The following is a 26,095-nucleotide window of genomic DNA, read 5'->3' as shown; positions in this document are numbered from 1 at the left end:
TCGTTCTCCACCCATAACTCATCTAGTTTGTTTATCAGTGTTACCACCCAATTATATTTACCAAAATTTTCCTAATATAACAACTTTTTAATTTGAAATAGAAAATAGGGGAAAATAGGAAAAATTTTGCGTTTGTTTTATCAGACAACTTTGACACATTGTAAAAAACAGTGTCTTAACAACTTGTATAATAATTAACTATTTTGGAGACTGATTATTTAATATCTACTAGTGAAATTTTAGCAGCTTACCTCCCCGCCAGCTCAAGACGAGCCGTTTCGCAGTTGACATCACGCCATGTCCTACGGTGATGAAAACTACAGGTAAAAAGAGGAAATACAGGATAATTTGAAAATCCACTGTTGCCAGTTCAATTCTACGCCTACGAAAACGAATGAAATTATAGGTTTTGGGGATTTAATGATATGGGGAAAAGGCATGGTGGAAAATACAGAAGAAGAACTGGCATGGGAAGAGACAGCTGGTAAGTGATCAACAAACAGCTCAAGGGTGATTATCTGAAAAGGAAAAAAATATTTCGTTCAAACAATATTTCTTTTCTTTCACTAAAAATAAATGATACCGAGTGTGTTTGCTCATCTTGATTCAAAGAATGTACAAAGAGTAAATCACATAAATTTTTGATTCACAATGCACTAAATAATTTCGTTTAACACTAATAATAATAAATAATAATAATATGACTCGGAAATTATGATGTGGAATCAGGTAGATCAATAATCAGCTAACTACGGATATTAACTCAGATTTTCATAAACCATTTCGAACGTCGCCTTCTATTTTCGACGGAAATTCAAAACTCAACCTTTACAAATCAGTCATTTTGATTATTTTAGTTTGGTATGTTAATTTGTTGTAGATGTTACATTTAAAATTAATGAAATTATAGCTAATGAAACATGCTGTGTAAATTATTTATTATACAGCACCTATAGCGATTTTTCAGACTTTATCGCAAGCTTTTGACAGGAACCTTCATCCTTTATAGATTCAAAATGCGTTCTTTGAAAGGGAACTCCTTATGAACGATTCCGCGGTTATCAAAAAAGTAGTTGAGCACCTTTTTTTGTTTTGAGATCTTACTGAAAACACTTTTTTCCGTTTCGGTCTTTGACGAGTGACTTCATTTTGTCTCTGCTCTTCGTTTTTGGAAACCATTTTTGTTGAATTTGAAATTGAATCCTGCCAGACGGTTACCGAGCCAAAATAGTACGAAAATCTCAAGCTTCAGTAACTTCTTACTCATTAGACTTGATCAAAAATAAACATGTAAGAATGACAAATAACCAATAAAAAATAAGCTGCTCGTATTTGCCCATCTATAGCGGATTAGTTTTCAAACTAGAGTGAATGCGGTTACTATAGTAAAATTGGTGTAGTAGGTATCAGAGGAAGTCAGATAAAAGCATAGCAGACATCTGCAGGACTACGAAAAATCGTACCAAGTTATCTAAGTTATCTATAACTTAGACAGATATAGAATGAAAAACATACTGAGAAAGATCTGGCTTTAGAAAATAAGCAAATCAAATATTGAATGTAAAAGCAATGGAAATATTGAAGTAATCTAAAATACAATGCAATTTATTTCCAAAAATCTGGAAAGGTAGTGGCTCTTGGACAGTTTATACCAAAATATTAAGACTAGGACTCGGACACGCTATCTGCTGGCGAAATTTGATATCAGCTGGTATTTCTACAACTGTTGGTGATATTCATACTGAAAACACTGTTCACACCACCATTACACCAACACTCACACAATTACACTGTCTGACGCATGTTTCGATAACCAACTTATCGTCTTCAGAGACTAAAGGTAAACTGAAATCTAATGTCTTCACTAACATGTTTTATACTAAATTGGCCCTTTGTCCCCATTTAAGCTAATCTCACATCTAGCAATTTTAATGCTTTCAAATGCATCCAACAATTCATTATTGGTAACATTTTTTAACAATCTTACATTATTAATATTTATGTCATGATTGATATTTCAAATGACCCATGTGCTCTTTAAACCGGACAATAACGGATCTCCTAGTCTGTCCAATATACTTTCCGTCATAATCACCATAGCTAATTTCATATACACCACTCTTTTCAAAATTTGGTTGTTTTATTCTCAGGATTGCCCGACAAATGTTCTAATGTATTGTTGGATATCTATAAACCAATTTGAAACCCACTCTGCTAAATATTTCTTCCAATCCTTTTGTATAAAGAGGATTGGAAGGTATCAGAGTAAATTTTTTTTGTTTTTTATTTTGGGTTTGGAAAAAAGTAGTCAAAATAAAGTTAAAATGTTGCAGTGAGTTGAAAAACATAAAAATTGGACGAAATACGTTTAAGGTTTTTAGGTCTAAGAAAACAGTATTTGTGCGCAGATCAAAGAACGAACGGATATTATATCTACGTGGAATCCCGACTGAAAAACACGGCGGAAGCTCGGTGATGGTAGAAGGATCTTTTGGAGGAAGGGCGATTGAAGACCTGGTAAAAACTAGAGATTTTAAAGAAAAAAGGTTATAAAGAAAAATGTAGTACGTTGGTCAGAGCCTGATCGGGAATTTAAGTTCAATCATTACAATGATCCCAACAATTCTTTGAAGAGTATTTGAAAGAATTGGAAAGGAAGAATGTACTGAAAGTAATAATTTGGCCATCACAGTCACCCGACCTCAACCCGGTTAAGTTGTAGGACAAATTGGACAGGGAAGTCAGAAAACTTTTATCTCACATCTTTGGAATATTCTGAAAAACGAAAGGAACGAAATAGACGAAGATTATTCATTGAAATTGTTACAAAGAATGCCAAAATTCTGTACCGAAATAATAAAAGCAAAAGGGGGTTATATCGATGAATAAAAAATTTAAATATGTAAAAATTACAGACTTGGTGACAAATGGAAAGCTGTCCAAAGTATGTGCATAAATTTCACCCTCTACTCTACCGTATAAGACTGGGCCCACGCAGATTGTTGTCGGTTTCTATTGAGATGTAAAGAGCAGGGCGTGTACTTCAAAATGGCCTTACGAACGGAGAAAAAATGTCCATATCGTATCGAATACTTTTATTCTAGACGTAAAAACTATACTGAAGGATAGGTAAAATAGTAGTCAGTAAAAATACTCTTAGAAGATAACAATAAAAAACCATATATTTGACTTTATGGCATCACGAAGTTTATGGTAAACGCGTCATCGGTTTAGGATATCCCAGGTTTGCACACGAAGATATAGAAGAGCTCCGGACTTAAACCCGTGTGATTTCTACTTATATTGCTTCCTGAAACATTACTGTTATGCAGAAAAACTCAAGACAAAAGATTATATGAGAGAAGCTATTAGAAAAGAATTTCTAATATTTCTTCATCTACAATTCATCAAAGTTCTCAAAAACGACTTAATTATTGTGCAAGTTCAGATGGAAATCACTTAATAGTCATTCCTCAGCCAGATTTTGTAATTTTTTTCTTAAATCTTGATTGTGTCTGTTGGAAACTTTCAATTAAACTCGATCCAATTTCAAATATGAATACTGCAGTGACTCAAGATATGTTTTTATTATTTTTTCCCTGAACCCATCCCAAAATTTTAAGTGATTACTTCAGGTAACTTCCCATTTGTCACCCGTTATATTCTCTCAATCATAAATATCAAAATTTATTTGTTTTCATTTGCTGCGTATCCCGCAAACTTTTAACCGGGAGTGTATTTTGTTCATATAAATAAATCTGGCACGATATAGGTGCAAGCTTCATTATGTTCTAACAGTAAAATTGTTATCATTATCAAATAATAACTAGGACGAAGACACAGATATATTTGATTTAACATAGATTCAAGTGAGAGAAATGAAGTGTTTGCTTCTATCCCTACTTCGTGTGAATACAAGTAATTGAAGTGATCACAATCACATGGCAATCTTGCATGTGATGTGGTATTTAGAAAAGACATTACAGAAGCAATGATTAAATATTTGAGTTTAATTCTAATACATTCCAATTCTATGAACCAACCTTATATATTAACATTTCATTGGTTTCTGATAAAACTTTATTCATTCACATACGATTTTCAGTCTTTGTGGAACAAATAATGGAGTTCGACTGAAAATTTTTCTACATCAAGCAATATATTTCCCCTTATTGGAAAACAGCCAAATAACCAATCCTCGATCTTTACTCTTTGATATATTTATCAGGATTAACGTTTTCCATAGATGAAATATCTAACAATGTATTCAAGAAGAGATAGGATAACACAAAGGACTGTATGCTGTCGATGGAAATATACACTTTCATAGATGCGGCTGAAAAATAGCTCCTTTGCATCGTCAATTAAGAATAAATTTCATATAATTAGAAAAGAAAATGAACTTATTCTGATATAAAAGTGGATTTTTAGTCAATATAAATACGACATGTCATCAACTACGTTAACATAGGAAGTTGATAAAACTCATTCATGAAAAGAAATACGAGATGAGTTATCACTTGATAAATATATTCTAATACATTTTATATCTTCTTAAACTCATGAAATTTAATAGATTTTCGTCCTCGTGATAGTTCCTGTGATATTTAAACCTCGACTCATCATCCTTTTTGGCCATTGCAATAACGGATGTATGAGCTGGTGCATTGTCTTTCTTATTATCCACATGCGGCCGTTTTCGCTTGATATTTTCAGTTTAAAAGCGATGTACCGTACTTTTTGAAATGCCTACTATGTTTGCTAGCTCGCGCTGGATGAGACGATCATTCAGTACCGCTTTGTAGATTTTCTTTTGTATCACACAACGATGACCAATTTATTCCATGTTTACAAATTCACTGAAAACGTTCACTATTGATGGCTGGCAAACAAATACTAAGCAACTGCCATCTCTAGGTTAGTCCAAGTACTTCTGAGACCATCTTCGTAAAACGATTCAGTGCTTTAGTATCGGACTTCCGAGCCTGCTGATTCAAGCAGAGGAAATTTACGCCGTTTTGAGATCATTGCTGCCAACGTGTTCTATGCAGTGCTTCTTTATGATGTCAGCGCTAATTTAAAATGCATCCGCTGGTAAATTCAGACCTGTGATTCGTTTTCGAAATACAGAAAAAGTTGAACCAAGAAATCAATAATTAGAAGATAGATTAGACAGTTCACTGCACGATGAAGCATAATGTGGACGCCCGTCTTTGATTTCTGATTAACTGGTTGAAGCAATGAAGTAGAAGCTCAAGTCAAACCGTAAATTCACAATTAGTGCTCTTGCGATGGAAATTGTTATTGAAAAACCGAAATTTCGATAATTTCACCCAAATTTCTTAATGAACAATTGAACAACACAAAACATAACGTGTGGGCAGTGCAGTGTTTGAAACGCTTTAATTAAGACGGTAATAATTTTCTTCCTTGGATAATCACAGGATATATAATATGTGTATCTTAAGACACTCCACTTGTATCACGCGACAAATGCCTAAGAAATTTCCAAAAGTAGTAACAGTTCTGAATTTCTGTGCAATGAATATTTGACTTTATCTGTACAAACCTTTATTATTTAACCAAATTAAACTTACTTTGTGGATATACCTGGTATTTTTCTTAGATATTAATAAGTATTACAAACTGGTTACAACTAACCAACACAATTATCAAAGCTGCTTGTATGGTTTGTATTGAAAAGTCCATAATTATTCACTTACTATTTCATTTATACAATTGATATATTATTGTAATTTTTCGTATTTATTCATACTATTTTTATCGGTGGCGTCAATTTATAACAAACTCACTCCTGTTTATAGAAGACATCAAATACCTAAAGCGCCACCACATTCGCCAAATTTTAGAGTTCCAGTATAATAGGACAGAATCGGCTCCACGGTCCATGTCGTGGACGAGTCCGTAAATTTCTTTTTAAACTTGATCTAGTTCAATTGAACAAAAAAAATGAGAGAATCCTATATGAGATGACTAATTATTTTCAATGTTATTTCGCCACAGTTTACTCAACGTATCCAAAGCACGATAATTATTTGAAGGTAGAATCTTGTGACAAATTAATCGTTGGTGAGTGCAAATGCTAGGAGCTAGAGCTTCTCACTTCCCGTTCTTATGATTTCGGCACCTATTTTTTGCTGATTAAGCTTGATTTAGAAAAAACAGTTTTTTTAATCTGGCAAGCTACCAATTATATGTACAGTTATTTTTTCTGTTTTGTAGTAATTCTCAAGGTACTGCGTGAGATCAAGCACTTGTTATTAGAATTATTTAACTTTCCGAAAGCCAGTTTCTACTGGAAATAATATCATTCGTTCTAAGGTTTAGAAGATGGGGCAGAGGAAAGGGATTAGTCTATATTTTTAGAGTCATCAGAATTTTTTTTTTTTTCAGTTTGTATCACTAATAATTAGTAGAAAGTCTTACGAATAAATTTTTGCACAAAACCACCACCATATTACCCTGATAAAGCAATATCTGAATTTTTTAGCACTCTTAAAATCAAACTAATACTTCTTCCCTTAGTATTTCGATAAAAGACATGGAAAATAATATTTAGTTAGTGTTTTATTGCCCGATATATTTTTAGAAAGTAGTTTGTAAAATATAAAAGTGGAAATACATTTATTTCAGTTTGGAACATATATTCATTGGGGAATATTCAGGAATATTCATTGGTATTTCGTCTGAAAAATTCTTGTTTACCCAATCGCAATAATATATTTATACTTTTTATTATGATTATAACAAAAGCTGCAATGAAACGATAAAATACGATTCATTGAAAATTATTTGAAAAATAATCAATCAAAAAAATGTGTATTGTTCCAGTTTCAGTCAGTAGCTGAAAATATATTTAAATATATGATAATTTGCTAATACAGTCTTTAGAAATTTGAAAACTACATCAATTTAACCGATAATTAGTTAGACATCTTTGATTATATAATATAAAAAAGAAGCATGAAGGAATTACTATAAAACTTACTATAAAACAAATTCGCAAATAATAAAAATAGCAGTCTCCGCCCTAGAGCTGACCCTCTCTGGAATTCCAGAATTCGGCCTTTGATGTTTGAATTTTATATACCTTTTTATTATAGCAGGTGGTTTATTTATATTGTCTCTTTCAAATTATTCCTAGGAAGGTCCATTTACTTGTTTATTTTATTTCTTTATTTTCTAGAAGTTTCTAGAATTCTTTTGGAATATATAAGGAATTCGAGTAGCGCAGTTTAGGTTAATCTATTGAAACTTCCTCGATCATTCCCCCATATGATTCAGATGAATTCCACCCCTCTACACCCACCCTACACAGTTCGTCGATCGTCGGTGTGGTAGGTGCTCTGCGGTTTCCCTGCAACCTGGTGAACCGGTTCTCCAGCTAAATGGCCGACGATAGGGAATAATGCACCCGCAGCTGTACCCGCCCGCCCCAAATTAAATTTAATATAAACAAATAAAAAAAACACAAAATTTCAAAAATTGAGAAATAAAAACAAATAAAGCCCCTCAAAAATAAAAAAAAACAAACGGAGAAGGGCCGTTTTTCCTTACAAGCTTCACTTTCGTCTTCTTTAGGCCAAAATCTCCACTTAGGCAAACACAACCCAACGGAACCATCACAACCCCAGCCCTGCAGAGGGCCTACTCAAACGAACCAACTTCCTTACAAATACCCTCCTTATCCTACCAAACTTTAACCAACGAATCTCTCTCGCAGTTAAGCTCAGTTTATAATAAATAGTCGTAGTGAACATACCGAAATAAGAAGTAATCGAGGAATTTAAATAAATTCTATAAGTTAAGTGATAATGATAAGTGAATTATATTATGAGTGTATAATAGTGTATAGTGTAGTGTATAGTGTAATGTATAGTGTAGTGTATAGTGTAGTGTATAGTGTAGTGTATAGTGTTTGAATAAAAAAATAACGAGAGACAGTATCTATTAATTTCCCCCACGAATAGAAATCGTAAATAAATAAGAAAACATATTAGTTGAAAAAACATTAAGAAATGAACAATATTGCAAAGAACAGTACTTTATAAATGAACTAAGAAGTAACTACAGATAATGAAATCTCAGAATCATATATAAAGCAATACAGGCTTATCAATTATCAATTTCATATTCAAAATTTCTGTAGAGGGCCATACATTAAATTTTGAATTCGTTGTTAAAAACCATGTGAAAGTTATAAAAGATGGTAATTATGTTAAGCTCTAGGAACCAGCTACCAGACTTATCTTGTTTTTGACCAGGTCATTGATGTCAGGTATCATATTCGTTGTAGTTATTTTAAGAATTTATTGGAGATGTTCATTCGTAAGTCTTGTGTGATGTTTGTTCTTATTTACTTTAATGGAGAAAAGCATCTGCTCACATAAATAAGTGCTACCAAACATGCAGAGGATGCGTGCTACATGCTTTTTTAATTTCGGGTAATTATCCAAACTATCGAAATATTGTGTATAAAATGTAATTTTCTTTTAAAATACTGTCCGATTGAAGATCTATCAACTCCATTTACAAATGAACTAGTGCTTGTGAAGCTTCAAAATTGAATGGAATGTTGAAAATTTCATTCATTTTGTGAAAGTCTTCAAAAAGATTGTTGAATTCCGTAATCAAATTTTGCAGAAGTTCAGAATATTTGTCCAATTTTCTTGGGTTCTCTGTGTCAAATAATTGATTTTTTTTCCTGATTTTATCACAGCCTCAACTTTGTTTCAAAGGTTTGAATATATGAATACATTTGAGTGATAATCAGTTTTTTACCCTGTAGCTTTATATTCAGATCAGTCAAGTGTTTATTTATATCTACTAAAAAGGCACAATCAATCCACCAGTCATGGTCATAATCAATTGGTTTGCCTTTTTCTAACATGAAAGCTTGAATAGGGCCGGAGAAATAAGGGACATCAGAATACTTTTCGTCCAAATCTTGTAAAAATTGCGTGAGCTAACGGTGATTTAGTCGTCTGCTCCTTATAAAAATTACAATTTCAATTATAGGTTACATGACATGGTTTATTTTTAAATGTTTGGATGCCAATGATTCCTGATGAATTATACAGTGAAATCCCACAAAATTCCCTGATGTTTTCTGTTTTAATTCAGTTACAACGCCCGAATGTTTGCCAACCATGGCAGGAGTGCCATTCGTAATAGAGCTGCTAAGTATATTCCAGTCGAGTTCATATTCTGCTATCAAATGCTCAATTGCAGAATAATCATTTGCTGTTGTAGTACCTGTCAATGGAACGCACTTTAATTGTTCTTCAGTTATTTCAAAGTTACTGAAAATGCCTCGTATAAAAACAGCAAGTTGAGCTTTATCAACAGTATCAGTCCTCTCGTCAACAACCAGTGAAAAGTTTGTGAATTCCTTAATTTTCTCTTTCAGTTGAAGAACCAAATTTTAAAATAAATCAATTATTCTTAAAGCAACAGTGTTTTTTGAGAGCGAAATATTTTGAATTATGGACTTTTGAGATGGAAATAAAACATCGGCAATTTTCAACATACAGTCTTTAATAAAATCACCATCAGTGAAAACTTGATTTCAGGGCATCTTCGCTCTCTGTATTAGCTTTAATAGTAAACATCGATTGTTGACCTTGAAGTTTAGATTTTAAAGATGACAATGTGTTGATTCTTATTTGTTCAGTGTAACAATCGAATTTTGACATATGATTCCTATCATAGTGTCTCTTCAAATTAAACTCCTTACAAACAGCAATTGTTCGATTACAAATCAAACACAGTGGTTTACCTTTCCATTCTATGAAAAAATATGCAATTTCCCATTTAGATTTAAAAACTCTGCACTCACTATCAACTTCACGTTTTTATGATGCCAAAATCGTAACAATTATGGAACTCGACACAACAATTATTGATATCGCACGCGCACGATGGAAACAAATGCACAATACTTTAACTATCATTACTTCGCTGTACAATTAAAATTCTCCTCAAACCGTATCGCTTCGATTACTCGATTCGACTGACTCACGTCGCATTGAAATTACTAATAAACATCCGTAGATTTGAGAGTACGAGTATTTAAAACATCTGTAAAGGAATCGAATAAAAGCTTTAGAAAACATGAATCTGTGACACATTGAGATCGCGAGCCTTATTGATACGGCCCAGGGGCTGGAAGCGGCCCACGGGCCGTATCTTTGACATCCCTGCTCTAATTGCTACCTTTCTGCATGTAGATTTTTTAGGCTCTTGCCTCCTGCGTGCTTTCTCTAGTTGGAGAAGATAATTCAACAGTACTTCCACTAACTTAAAAAACCATAAGTATTCGATTCTATTCATATCTAGCCTAGTACGTGAGCCACTACCCTTATGTCTAGCTCTCATACATCATACATATCCCCCTCTTCAAAATATCAATTTTCGAAGCATTTTGTTTGTTTATGCTTCTTCTCATATTTCCGGCGCTAATGTTTCTTCTTTATTATTATATACTGCAGACTTTTCCACAAATCAAGATATAGGACCTCGATTATTCTCAATAAAATGTCTGCTCAAAATCATAATATTGTTCGTTATATAAATGGATATAAGTGAGCGGAAGTAGTGCTCAATTAACCTCTTTCCATTCAAAAAACGTTACGAATTTAACAAGAACCAACTACAACACAATTCTAAAAAGCCCTAAAACTTCCAGTCTTTAATTGTTATGTAATATCCGTTTTTATCAATAATTTTCAAAGCTACAAGTATGGGATTCCTTGTCACATACACAACCTAACGATTTTTAATCCTGTGAACTTTCCTCTCTTTTTATTACACCGTATATAAAATTGCAATAACTTGGAAACTATGAAAATTGTTAACAATGATGTTTCTTACTCTTCGGTCATGTTCTCATTAAAACAACGGCAAATGTTTTCATGGTTGACTTCAAAATACCAGTGAGAATTTATTTCTCACTATAACAGCAGATTTTTCACATTACATTGGGAATTTTGCCTTTAAAACCTTTGGAAGCGATGAGAAAAAATATTTATTATTATAGTCGCCGATGAAGTATAGTAATCAACTTTCGGTAATGATCATAACTCACTCGAAGAGATAACCTACGAGACCTATATTACCATTGATCAAGCCATATACTATAGCGAAGCATATTGACATTTCCGTTTTCATTAGTATTGCCTACGAGACGAGACTTGTCTCGCAAAAAAAGGAGTCTTGTCTTGAAACTTGTCTCGCAATAAAAGTCTTGCTTCAAATTATGTCTTGCGCGAGAGTCACTCTCGAAAAAATCCTGTTTCCGGTTTAAATAAAGTGTACAGATAAAATCAATCCAAATTTTCATTTTAAGGAGATTTTTTGAAAGAAAATACGAGACGAGACTCTCGTAAACGAGAAATACGGAGACGTAAGGTTAGACATTAAGGCTACGATTACTATTTTGTTATCTTTAATAAATTGATTAGTTTTCATACTCGAAAACTGTCAATATAAACTCAGAAACGTTTCTAATTGAAATATTTAGATAAATAACAGAGCATTGCTGTGTTTTCTTCAATAATTCACTTTAACAAATGTCCAAAAAAAAGACTGCGGGTGTTTTGTTGATTTTTCTACCGCAATATGGCGGTTCTCATTCTATCTTTTATTTTCTCTTCTTTCGACTCTGTGTGTTTATGCTATTGCGTACCCTATTTACAATGAAAACCCTGGATGTGTTTGCCGGAAGTCAATTAAAGATATTATTTCACTTTGTCTTACGAAAATTTAATTTAATGAAAATAATTCAAGAGTAACTTTGTTCAGACCGTGACTGTAGTAATTCGGAGATAAAGACCCTATATTTCAAAATGAAAAAAGTGAGACACTTATTTATATACTGAGTGTTCATGAATTTACGATTAAAAAAAGCATAATATCTATCCTAGAGACAAAAACACAACAGTTGGCGTAAGGAATTTGGCAAGACAAACATATACGTCTTCTTCAAGTACTTATTTAAAGAGCAACAACTAATACCATTTCCAATATTTGAGTTAATTTAAATTTGAAGTTAATGTTTGGGCAGCAAATTTTGGTAACAAATCAATAAGTTATCACATTCTACCTGGAGTTTTTAAGCAATCACTTATTCGAGATATTAGATCTCTATTTTTGATGGAGCTCCATCGCACTTTGATAGAAGGCGTTGTAATTGGTTGAGTTACCATTTTGGAATCGATGAATTGGTAGAGGTGCAGAAGCTCCGATTCATTGGCCTCCTTTGTCATCCGATTTGAATCTCTTCGATTACTCAGTTTGATCGTATCTTGAAGAAAAAGTTTATGCTACAGAGGTAAATTCACCTCAAGAATTTGAATGCAGAATTCAACGTCACTCTAATGACCTCATAGCTGACTCCCGACCGATTAGAAGATGTAGTTTTAAGGAAAAAGGTGAAGAATTGAAACACCTCTATTTATACGATTTCTGGTGTACGAACGGAGATTTTTTCATTTTTGTTACAACATTGAATGAAGATTGACATGATTACAACTACAGGCGAATACCATGAAAGCATCCTTAAGGATATAAACACAAAATTATCCTGAACGGAATCATCCACAAACAATGAGTTTTGAAATGACACAAATCACAAATACCATTCCTATAATGTGCAGCTGCATCAGTATGTATGTGGTCAGTACTTTTATAAAATAGGCTTTTCCTTATGTGTTTTAGATCCACTTACAGACGGAATAGTCTAATGAACAGTCTTAACTAATATTATGACACTTAAAATAGGCACTTTCTCCATAATGTGGACAGTCAAAATCAATGGAGCACGAATGTGTTTAGTGGGATTATGGAGAATCACTTAATAGGTTTTCATTTTTTCAGAGGTGATTTGAATGGTGAAAAAACTCATAAGTTTCATAGAAACTGAGTTTTGGGAAATCTTGGAATGTATGTCTTCGAATATAAGAGCAAAAATGCGACTACTGCTAGATAGCTGTGAAAAATTTAAATTTCACTGGTTGGAATTCAAGGGATTCATCGCCAAACTTTTCAATGGAATATCTCAAGAAAATCTCATTCAGACTTGACCTAAATTTTCATTTGAAATATCAAATATCTAATTTGTTCTTCGTAGACTCAATCACTCTATCCAGCTCTTCCTCGGTCTTCTTCTTTACGAAGAATTGGATGGTAAAACATGGTAGCAGATGTGAAAATAAATCCTATTTAATGATTCAACTCCAACACACTTTACACTAGGTAGAAAGGCAATAATATTAGGTAACTACTTTTGAGAGATCCTGTATGACAGGAAATAATTTTAGATGGTAGCCACAGAGCTATTGAAAGAAATTTTTCCACTAGTGACCGTATACAAACAAGTGAATTTAATTCCCAAGATGAATGCTAGAGGACGTTTCATATATTTTAGATCTCTTGAAAAATAAAATGAAAGTATGAGAGTTTGAGTAAATCTTTTAAAAGTAAACTGAATTAACATCAAAATAGTAAAAACAAAACAAAAAAAATAAAAGATGGACGACGATTTCGAAATAATTTTAAGAATTTTGTGTGAGTAGTAGTAATGGTAGAGTAAATCGCCATAATTTGCTTACGATCTGCATTTTTACTTTCAAATACGCCCTCTAGTGGTGGACCTAAAATTTTGAAAATAATTTCTTTGTGTTTCTTGAAGCATCTTTTATCTGTTATAATGCTTTTTCCTGAAGATTTAGTATAATCCTAATGACAGGCGGCCGTTCTTAGCCCACCTGGAACCTTAAAACAAACAAAAGGAATCACACACTATATTTTTTGTTCTGTGGTGCGTAAATAAAAAGAGATAACGGTTTTCCAACGCACGAACATGTGACGTATGTCCATGCGCGAAAAAAGTTGATTCCGCAAAGTTCCAACGACTGGCCATGCGATTTATTTATGGTTATTGCAAAGGTCAGACGTACCGGAAATTGTAAACCTTTAAAATCGAATAGTAAATCCGTTGGAATCATCGGTACACGGGGGATCAAGACATCCTCTCCTATGTATTTCCCCCTTATTATTGTTCGCAGTTATGACATATCAATACAAGTATTTTCTTGATTTATCTCTCTTTGATCATTTGCACATTTGATACGTGACGACCTAAGTATTCTCTTCGACATCGTAAATTGTAATTGATCAAAATTATAAAAGTTCTCGCGCTCTTGGCAGTAATCTTCATACACAAAGATATATGGATGAACTCTACGGAATCGATCGACATAATAGTTGATTGTCAAATGTCTAATATTATGGTTGTGATAAGAAATTTAATTTGTGACAAACAAGGAAAAAGAAAATTGTTGGTTTTATTAAATTCCGAGCATTTTCATATTTATTCTCCTTTGAAACCTTCTCTGGACTTGCACAATTAATTCAAGACCAAAACTAGCCAAATCTGTCCAGCCGTTCTCGAGTTTTAGTAAGACTAACGAACAGCAATTCATTGGTATATATGTGGATGTAGCTATGATCAATTTTCTCCTAATCTGTTGATAATTGTTCGCGAAATAACTAGACTGTTTTGGGTTTTATTTCAAAAAACAAGAAACATTGCTCGAATTGGAAACCGATTACCGTACTCCACATAAAGCAAAGAAGCATTGAATGTTTCATAAAATTCTCATAATTATAGTTTCTTGGATATAAAAGTGGGAAATTCGAAGTAGATGGGAACATTTCGCCATTCCTCTTTTATCGCCTATTCAAAACGCCCATGAACAAACATAAAAATGCTTCAACCTTTATGGCAGATACGTTTTATTGGCTTGATATTAAAAATACTGAGAAATAAATGGAATACTTGTTCAAATACAAAGAAATCGGCATTACAAACGTGATAAATCATGCGCATCGAATAAGCAATTTATATAATTACTATGATAGAAAAAATAATTTAACGAAGAGAATTTTTGACTAATGGATTAATCCTGCTAGTCTGAGAGTAATTATACAAAAACGGTAGTATAAGAGATTGGTCCCAGAAGTACCTGACTCAACAAAAAAAACTCAAAAATTTATTTTTCAACTGATCTCTTTCTAGCTCCTTCACTAAAAATGTTCACTGTCGATGGCTGCCAAATAAATAGTAAACAACGTGGCGTTTTTAAACTTGGAACATATCTTGTATAGATTGTGTATTTTTTAGTACAGTGGTACTTTTAAAGGAACTACTGCCATCTCTAGGTGAGGCCAGGTACTTCTGGGAGCTGACCTAGATTCTGTACAGTATAATATTGGGTAGCAGAACTGTACGAACTGCGAAAATCAGCATCGCATTGATCGAACAAATGAGGTGACGACTCAAGAAATGTTGTCCACAAAGCGGTATTGAACGATCGTCTACTGAAAAGGTGAGTACGGTACATGTGAAATCTGTGTGCAAAATGGGTGCTGCATTTGGTCATAAAAACGTGGGTCCATCAATTCACACCCGAAAGAAAACAACAGTAACAACGTAAAAATACGCTAAAAAAGGAAAACCGGCTCCAAAGAAGGTAAAGACCGTTCCATCCGCAGACAAGGTCATTGCGTCGGTTTTTTGAGATGCACCTGGGATAATTTCCAGTTAATATCTTGAAAAAAGAAAAACTATCATTGGCGAGTACAATGCGAACTTATTGCAACGTTTGAGCGAGGAAATCAAGCACTAACGGCCGCATTTGTCTAAGCAAAAGTGTTGTTTCATTAAGACCATGCACCAGCTTACACATCCGTTATTTCAATGGCCAAAATTAATAAATTGAAGTTTGATTGGCTACCTTATGCACCTTTTTTGACAGATTTTAGGCTCTTCGGATTATTTTCTGTTCCCAGACTTGAAAAAATGGCTCGATGGTCAAATAATTCAACAATGAAGAGGTGACGTCGGCAGTTAATGACTATTTTGAGGAACTTCACGACTGACTCATTATAAAAAGTGTACTGAACTTATTTCGCAACAACAAAAAGTGTATAGAGCTAAAATTTTTGTGTTATTTCTTATAAGATTAGATTTGTTAACCGAAAAACCTCAATTACGCGAAAAGTATCTAATATTTTCAACAAAAAACTTTAAAAGTTTGTAAATTATAATGTTTGGTTTCCTTGGCTCAAAATGGTGCCAACCAACTCACTATTTACAGTTTCCCTAGCGACCAGATCTTCCCTCTTGTTTCCTTTTATTCCAATATGCATTTTGTTTGTTGTTATCTTGTATATATTGTCGACGATATGTCAAAATTAAATAAGTTTACTCCATTATCTATACCTAAACTAGAATGTGAGTAAAAATTAATCTTGCTTGGTACAATTTATGTGCTAAGTACGGACCACGATGCCGAAAACTGAGGGTCCATTTTTGTTGTTTCGCCTCATATACACGAGAAACGTGATTGAAAAAGTTAGAACTTGTTGAGAAGATGAACTGTGGACATTTTTTGTTTTATTTCGGGATGTTACATTTAGACCCGCTTTCATAATATTTTTTATGGATACTTCAAATAAACTTCCATTGTTTTCAACCGCAGAGGAGTTCGCTAAAAGAAATTATAATCGGTGCGTTTGAATGAAACAGATCTGAAGAGTTTCTTCGGTCGTTAAGTTTGTTGTTTTCATTTTTCAATTAAAAAACATTAACGATTATAATCGTCAATATTACCACTTCGGGTCTATGAAAAAATCGAATATCTACAACAGAGCTATCAGGTAGCCCTATATTTCGAAGCAGGAAGATGATTTGAGTACCATAGAGAGTACCATACAATGAACGCTTGTGAAGCTACAGAAAGAGATTCTGGACAGTATTATCTAGTCACCGATCATTATATTTGCCATGTCAACAGCATCAAGTAAAATCAGCTATTCCGCATTTGTGTGATGTTTTCTACATTTTGCAATGCGATATGCCACTTTGTATGAAGCTAAAAGGGCATGACTGTTAGTTTTGGAATGTTTAGAAAAAGAAGCTTTTGTTTTACTGACTCAGTTTGCTTGTTTTGACTCTTGGTTTCCCAACCATATTTGGGTGGATAGTTTCTAAATGTCGTATTAGTGCTAGACAGCATATATTCAATAGTTAAAACCTTCATGCAAATGAAGTAACAAGTTTGTCAATGGTGGGTAATTTGGTAAACTGATTAGTAGTCTGTGCCAGCACAGAGCGGAAGATCTCTTCATCTCTGCCCTACGCAAATTATTATAACGACAACAACGTGCAATCGAAAAATTTCCAGGCCTTTTTGGTGGGCAACGGTGACGCTCCTATTATTGATGTTATTAGAAGAAAAATGTAACAGACTTGTTGACATGTTACAGCTAAAAGAGCATCGAATAAAGTCAATCTGTATCACTCACGTTTGAAAATAAAACGTGTAACATTCTATCACTGGATTTGTAAAATTTATTTTTATTAAATTACAAATTATATCTTCCACGCCACTGGCTTCCTTTTTGAACGAAAAGAAACAAAAAGCTCGAGCTTAAACAAGTTTCACTTTTTAATCTTCATCAGAGTGATAGTTTGTTGACGTATAATTTAATTTGATTTGAAGTGGTTTGCGCTGGAAGTGGCAAGCCGGAACAAAATAATATTAAAATGTACGAGAAGGAAATCTGTTCAGTTGTCGCGACACATTGTTTCCGAGAATGGAAATATGTGAAATTTATGTTTGAATTTGTAAATCTGTAACGTCACATTCTAGTTTATTTTCCTAGTTTTATGAATCAAATATACAATAAGAGAGAGTGGAACTGGATAGATATATTACTGTACATGAATTGTCGAAGTGACAACAGCCTCCTAATCTAAAAATTTGTAATCAAAATGGTGTAGTTGGTAGGTTTGTCGAAGTGCTTAATTTCCAACACGGAGATCGGAAGCTTGATTCCTCTGTCGAACGAAAACAAATCCACATGCTGGTGAAGCTAATTAGGTGTGTTAAAAATTAAAACACATTTTTAGTTAGTCTTTTTAATTTCTTATGAACAATCACTTCCTGAATTTTGTCGTATGTATTTAGAAACACGCTGTATATATGACGTGGAATTATAAGGACTCACAGTAGGGCCAAAAATTTCCAAAAGAAAATAATTTCTTTGCAATCAAATTTAGTTCAATGGATCAGACAGACTGTTGAGTAATTCTAAGAGGAAGGGGGTCGAAATTTTTTGGGTGGTTAACTAACCTTAAAATTTCACAGAGAAGAAGAGAAGAATTAACAGACTCTTTTAACGCCTCTAATAGAAAGTAACACATTTATTGGAATCCGATGAGCAGAGAGGCCAATCTTGATGATTGGTGGTTTATAAAGTGTCTCACCTTGACACTGAATTGAGGTGGTGCTCCATCATGCTAAAGAGTTGCGAAGAAATCAATATTTCAACATTTTGGTCCCTACTTTGAGGCTCTATAACTCCTCCGGGATGTAACTTGGTATGGGTTGTGAAGAAATCAATTTTTTTGAACATTTTGGTTCCTACTTCGAGGCTCTACAACTCCTCAGGAATGTAACTTTGTAAAAATATAATAATCGTCATATTTTTGGCTACCCTAATCACCTCTGCCTTGAGTCCGTTCTTATGCGGGATCACTTGTATATGGAAAATTCCGATTCGCCAAAAATTGATAATACATCGCTTCCATGTAATAGTTACAACTCCAAAGAACAAAAAACTTAATATAACATAATAGACTACATAAAAAACTATTATAAAACTGATAAGATAAATTATATTAGATTTCATTTTGTGGTACATGATGCTAACTATGGATGACTAAGACTTACTTAGTCACTGTTTGGTAGAATTTTATTTGCAATTGGTAGGATTATGTTCGATGTACATAGCAATGTTGAAATTTTGACAGAAAGAACTTATATCTAATAACATCTTAATATGTAAAAATTCAGTGTCCGTGTGTATGTTCCGAATGAACTCAAAAACGAGTCAACCGATATCCATGAAAGATGGCATACATATGTAATTTGGTCCAGCTCTAATGATAGGAGAGTTATTATTTAAATTAATTGTCACAATAAATAATAATTAATAATAAACTGATTAGTAACGTTGATTGTTGTTATTAATCGTAGTTTCCATAAGTCTGGAACAGATAGCGCCTTAAGCGAATTCCTTTACAGAGAACTGTAAAATTTTGTCCATTGCACTTCGTAGATGGCGCCCCACTTTAATGTGATATATTTTCTTAGACTACACACTTTACATGTCTTATTTTGCCTATACCACTTAACGTCGCTTCTTTCAAATCATTCTTCATTTTGTCTTCGTTGCGTACATTAGTTCCAATATTTTTGTCATACTTCTAACCTACAGTTATTCAGAGAACAGCGAAATCCATTCACATTAAAAATTACTATTTTTAGTAAAATGCCACCCAAAAAATCCTTAATGCCCGTATCAAGAAGAAAAACCCTTCTTTCTGTCATTTCTAATGAATCAAAATTATATTTGCGTAAGACACGAAAATTTAATTCTCGCTTCCAAATGACGTCGTTTGGAGCATCCAAAGTTTGTGATTTGTCATATGATGGTCGTAATTTTGAGACAACATTCAACATTCAAGGCCAGGTGTATCATAAAATGGGATCATTGATGCCAATGCCAAATGAAGATCCAAAATTTCTTCATATCTATTTTATGGGCAATTGTGAGGAACGTGTAACAACTCGATGCCAGTATAATTTCATCGAACAAGCAGAAGAGAGAGCAATTGTATTTTTATTAGAATGATTTCAAATCAAATCACTCAGCCACAGCAACGCGTGGATGGAGTGTGCTAGTCGAATAACTGTATGTAAGTATGTTTGGTGTGGTTGATACGAGGTTTTTTTTCACAGCTTCTCTCTTACTCAACAACTTCAGGGTGACATGTATATGGATGAAAGTTGTGTAGTGTAGAATCTTAGCTGAGGTTGTGTAGTTAAGGTTGAGATCATTTTCAGGTGGAGCGATTTGCGGATTCCTTGCCAGAAATGTTTGTGAATGTTCCCGATTTTAGGTCTCTTTGGTATCAAGATTAACTTTTTTTATAATCCAATAATTATTTATTATTAAGTTTCCAAATTTTGAAACAGAATAGACCTCAAATCAAGAACATTCAGAAACATAAACATATCAAGAGGTCTAAGAAATTGAAGAAATTGATGATGTGTTTCTGAAATGAGAACTACAGTTGAACACTTAAAGGTTGCTGTATAATTCGCCATTGAAAATATGACTGCGCAATCGACTCATCTATAGAGTTTTGATGAATTTCTTTAGAGGAATATATTTTTGTTAATTGCAGATGGTAAAGTGTCGATAAACAAGAAATTTTTGGTTCAACGTGAAAACGAAGGCAGAGAACAAAGAAAAGTTAATATGCCAAGTAAATATAAAGGCAATTGAAGTGTACAAATTAAAGTTGTTTGAGCAAAAGGTTCGGCCCTCGTATAATAATTTTCGTTTCATTCCACCAAATCAAACAAAGGGGCAGAATTAATATTTTGTGGAGTGTACTTGTAATTTTAACATCAAGGTTTTGTATATGTTCATACATATTCCCTTCTAATTAAATTATACCCTTTTTAGGAACAAGGGTTCTGGCAAAGATATTTGAATGTATTTATACAGCGCAGCCTAAGTATTGACCTTGAAAATATGGGGTTGATTGTATAACGAGGGTTTATTATAACCGGGGATGAGAAAACGAATCTGTCATATAAATATTACGATATCAATTACCTCAATATTCACATAAAATTTTGTTCGTTATTATTTAAGAATCAGAATTTTAACTCTACCTATTTCTGGTAAAGGAAGCAATGATGACAAAGGGAAGTAAACAATTAGAAGCACTGAATGCTATAATAAAAAATATTTTCATCAATGTAATTATCACTTTATTCGACTGCAGTGAAAATGACAAGTTTCTCAAAGAATTGAACAAATTAAATTACAAATAAAACACGTTGCAGCTTTACCGAAGACACCTTTATCTCTAAAACTCTTTATTATTCACAGAATGAAACAGCGACATAAAAATACGCTCATTAAAACCCAACATTGGGCGAGGATTTTTTTTTAAGCTGGAAATACGGGCTATGGTGATGAATTTTCAATTTTTACTTAACGCCCAGCGCCGTAAGTGAATGCCAGGTTAATGATGTTTTGTATGGGGGAAATATTAAATAGCTGCCACGCTAATTTACTCTGTTGTATTTCTCCGCTTTGAAAAGATACTGAAGAATTTCACGTTTGAAGCGAGCCAAGGCATAAATTTTTTAAAATAGCGCATGTTGTGAGTAGTAATAACTTTTGTTATTCAATTTACTACCTTAAAATTAATATGAATAGAGCTAGATATCAGGGAACCAAATGGTGAGTAAGTTGATATTTTTTAGCTGTGTGACGTGGTGCGTTATCCTGATATGAAATGGTTTTTTTGGATAAACCATGTCTTTTCTCATGAATTCTTACATCCAGTTGATTCTAAAAATTACAACAATACCCAGTAATCTCTGGTTCTAATTCAAAAAATCCTTTCTATATTCTTTGAAATGCGCCAAAATAATTTTAAGAAACCTAGCAACCTATCTCGGTTTGGAGTCCAAGTACTGGGTTTGCACTACTCATTAGCCTCTTGGGTGGATCCAAAATCAGGATACTAGACCTAAGCCTCATAAATAATCGTAGGATACACAAAATCTCTTGTATTGCCTCAGAAATGTGCAAAATATTGTTGAGAAATAAAACTGCACCTTATTTCAATTTGAAGGCAAAATATCAGGCTTGAACTACTCATTAGCCTCTTGGATTGATCTAAAATAATGATAGTAGACCCAAAGGTCATCTATAGTTATAAAAGGATTAAAAAAAATCATTTCCATATTCTTTAAAATGCGCCGAAACATTGTTGAGAAACTATCTTGCACTGTCTTTCAGGTCGAAGCCAAAATACCGGATTTGCACAGCTCATTCGCCTCTTGGGAGGATCCAAAATTATGATACTAGACCCAAGTCTCATAAATGATCATAGGATACACAAAATCTCTTGTATTGTCTCCAAAATGTGTAAAATGTTGTTGAGAAAGAAAAATGCACCCTATCTCAGTTTGATGCCAAAGTAGCGGGCTTGAACTACTCATTAGCCTCTTGGGTTGATCTAAAATAATGATAGTAGACCCAAAGGTCATCTATAGTTATAAAAGGATTAAAAAAAATCATTTCCATATTCTTTAAAATGCGCCGAAACATTGTTGAGAAACTATCTTGCACTGTCTTTCAGGTCGAAGCCAAAATACCGGATTTGCACAGCTCATTAGCCTCTTGGGAGGATCCAAAATCATGATACTAGACCCAAGTCTCATAAATGATCATAAGATACACAAAATCTCTTGTATTGTCTCCAAAATGTGTAAAATGTTGTTGAGAAAGAAAAATGCACCCTATCTCAGTTTGATGCCAAAGTAGCGGGCTTGAACTACTCATTAGCCTCTTGGGTTGATCTAAAATAATGATAGTAGACCCAAAGGTCATCTATAGTTATAAAAGGATTAAAAAAAATCATTTCCATATTCTTTAAAATGCGCCGAAACATTGTTGAGAAACTATCTTGCACTGTCTTTCAGGTTGAAGCCAAAATACCGGATTTGCACAGCTCATTCGCCTCTTGGGAGGATCCAAAATTATGATACTAGACCCAAGTCTCATAAATGATCATAGGATACACAAAATCTCTTGTATTGTCTCCAAAATGTGTAAAATGTTGTTGAGAAAGAAAAATGCACCCTATCTCAGTTTGATGCCAAAGTAGCGGGCTTGAACTACTAATTAGCCCCTTGGGTGGATCTAACCCAAGGGTCATCAATAGTTATCAAATAATTTTAAAAAAATCCTTCCCATATTGTTTAAAATGCGCGAAAATGGTATTAAGACTCAACTCTGCACCCTATCTAAGTTTGGAGCCCAAGTACAAGCGTCACATTAGCCTCTTGTTTGTATAAAACATTATGATAGAAGACCCAAGTTTCATTTACATATATAAAAAGATTGAAAAGTTCTTACCAAACATAAGCCTCTTATTTTGATCCAAAATAACGATAGGTGGCATACGTCTCACAGTAATAGAAAGATAACAAATTCTATGTAGAAAAACCCCGCAACCAATCTCGGTTTGGATTCATGCGCATCACTCATTATTCTCTTGTTTGAATTCAAAATTATGATAGTAGAACCAGGTCTCATCTACAGTTATAAAAGGACAAAATAATCCTTTGTATCATTTTTAAAAAACGTCAAAATGTTGTTGAGAAACTATCTTGCAGTCTATTTCGATTTGCAGCCAAAAGAACTGCATTTACACTACTGATTAGCCCCATTAGTTAGATTAAAAATTATGATAGTAGACATAAGTCTTATATACAAGACGCACGAAATCTTATATATACTTCATAGAACACTCCATAATATTATTGAGAAAGTCACATACGACATACTCTGGTACATCAATTTGCACATATCTTTCTGTAACCACAATGTTGCTCACTCTGCCTAATGAGATATCTTCTACTATATTGTTGTAGGTTACCGACGATGCTGCACAATCATATCTTCCATTTTTGCTACGGTTTCAGGCAGTAATAATCTTTCTGAATATCCTTCACGTAAATTGCCTGCCCAAGTATTGAAGACTACGACTGCGCTAGTAGAATTAAAAGGGAGTACCTATGAAACAAGATCGTTCCATGGTTGCCGGTGATCATTAACTGGACAAAGATAACCGAGTTAATGGAAGGATATTGACAAACAAACATAAATGAAGAACGTAGTATGGATGTTTAGTCATACAAAGTGGCATGGAGGTGTCAATACCGCGAAAATAAAGATAAAAAATGAGAGATTTTTGGTTGATAAAAATCCCAGTGTCTTTTTAAGAGTTCTCCCCTCGCATTTGAAAAGTTCCAACGCGTTAGATACTTTTATTTTTAAAATTTCCTATTTCGAAACAAGAATTTTCTGATAAGAGTTATTTTCTTAATGATTTGTATGAATAAATCATTCATTGACATCGTATGAGTTACAGAATGCAGCGCCGGTATGTGAAATTTTGTACTGATGGGAATTCGAGCTTGCGAACTTTCTGTCAGGAAACAATCTCAATTATGTTATGCATGTCTCTCAAACGCCATGGAATCTCTTGAATATCTATATATTGAGGGATCAGAGCCACTTTGAACAATTTTGACCGCTAAAAGGACAGTAATTTGTGATGATAAATAGAAGGGATTTCTGAAAGATAAGGACAAAAGGTGAACTGAAATATATAGTAATTCCAGGAAGAAATATTATCTAAGTAATTCTCAAGATCCTCTCATAAAGTTAAACCATTTCGAGGTAGGATTTCAAATGTGGAGAAAATAAAAGTAAGAAGAGAAAAAGTAGAAAGACCAAGCAGAGAAACCAATTAATTAATTTGAAAAAGTGAGGAATATTAACAAATTGCAAAGATCTATGAAATTTTAGTGATTATTTTTTTCACGGAACCAACTACAAGACTTACGAGGATATATTCAAAAATTCTTAGCCTACTATAGAACCAAACAAACTTTTTTTCAGTTGAGGAAAGAGATGATAGTCGGACGGAGCCAATTCTGGTGAATAAGAGGGGTGTTCTAGTAATTCAAACCATAAATCACGAATTTTTTGCTTGTCAACATGAGATTTGTATGCAGGAGCGTTTTCCTGAAGAAATAAAACACCTTTGAATAGCTTTCCGCGTCTTTTCTCTTTCATTCTTTTCCCGTCGAGTAGTCAGTAATGTCGAATAGTAATCTTCAGTTATTTTTCTACCCTTGGCAATTCCAAAAAACTGAAGCAAAAACTTTTCCAGTAGATTTTTGGACACGAAACTTCTTAGATCTTGAAGAACCAGAGGGTCGCCTTTCCATCGATTCTTGCTTTGCTTCTGGATCGTAGAAATGTACCCAAGTCTCATCCATAGTAACAATTCGGTTTAAGAAGTCTACATCGTTTTTAAATAGAGCACAGATCGAACGGGATGCTTCTACCATTGCACGCTTTTGGTCAACATTTAAACATTTGGGGATCCATTTTGCAGCAATTTTTCAGCAATTTGTCGGTCTGATAAAATCATGTCATGAACTGCATTGATATTTTCGGGGACTGATACAGAAACTGGCCTTCCCGATCGGTCATCATCTTCAATGGAAATTTTACCTCTTTTGAAGCTTGCAGTCCGATTTTTCACGGTCGAATACGAAAGACATTGTCATTATACATTTATTCAAATATTGAGTATCAAATGATTATTAAAAAGCAGCATTCTATTACGTGAGCTGACGTTTTCTAAATCTAAAATAATTTCATTTGGGTTCTGGCTCGTTACTGTTATTTTCTTTGTTGCTCAAGTCTAAGTGCTTCATTTTTCTATTGTTCTTAGTTTGTCTAAAATGGTTGAGTGATCGGATGACAAATCCAGATATAAGTGTGATCAAATTATTTGGAATACTTTTTGTGACACAAAGTCTGGCATTTTATTTGGGTCTGTGGGCCGGTATGTTGATTCTCCATTGAAGTACGAATTTATGTTATTGTTTGCTATGGTCCTATCAATTTATGAAGTTCAAAATCAATTTAGTTGAGAGAACACCCAGTTGGTGTAATGAACATCACGTAACTATATGTACTGGGATCTTCACGACGAGCTGAATCGATATGTATTGGAAAAGTTTTAAGACTAGTGTTCTGAAAATTTGCGTGCACTGGTTTTCCAAAATTTCAATTTTCTGAAACTTCTGGTTTTACCGGAAGTGGACCCAAACTTCGTTACTTTAAACGAAATGCTATGGTTTTTATTAAATTTTTGTAATCTACGAAAAATTTCAATACAACTTTATATAAAGCGTCGTATGCCTAACGTCCACCATTTTTTAATTATTTTATATTTTCGAAATTTTTGGACGCATGCAGCACTCCACTAAAAAAAATAAAATTTCTAAGTTTAAGTAAGTCAGATCTAATATTTCTGGGATTTGGACAA

At 33.6% G+C, this 26,095-nt stretch overlaps 1 protein-coding gene across 1 annotated transcript in view; it reads right to left on the bottom strand.

Moving 5' to 3' along the window:
• LOC130443996 (cyclic nucleotide-gated channel rod photoreceptor subunit alpha) overlaps positions 1–26,095 on the bottom strand; it is a 365,533-nt gene that overhangs the window by 295,131 nt on the left and 44,307 nt on the right. The window contains exon 2 of the mRNA XM_056778947.1: positions 252–518. Within this exon, the coding sequence (XP_056634925.1) occupies positions 252–291 (40 nt within the window). The 5' untranslated portion in view covers positions 292–518. The remainder of the gene's footprint in view (positions 1–251; positions 519–26,095) is intronic.

Source organism: Diorhabda sublineata, chromosome 1 (assembly GCF_026230105.1).
Source record: "Diorhabda sublineata isolate icDioSubl1.1 chromosome 1, icDioSubl1.1, whole genome shotgun sequence".
Taxonomy (NCBI): Eukaryota; Metazoa; Arthropoda; class Insecta; order Coleoptera; family Chrysomelidae; genus Diorhabda; species Diorhabda sublineata.
The sequence above is the reverse complement of the archived record's forward strand: the minus strand, read 5'-3'. Positions and strand labels throughout refer to the sequence as shown.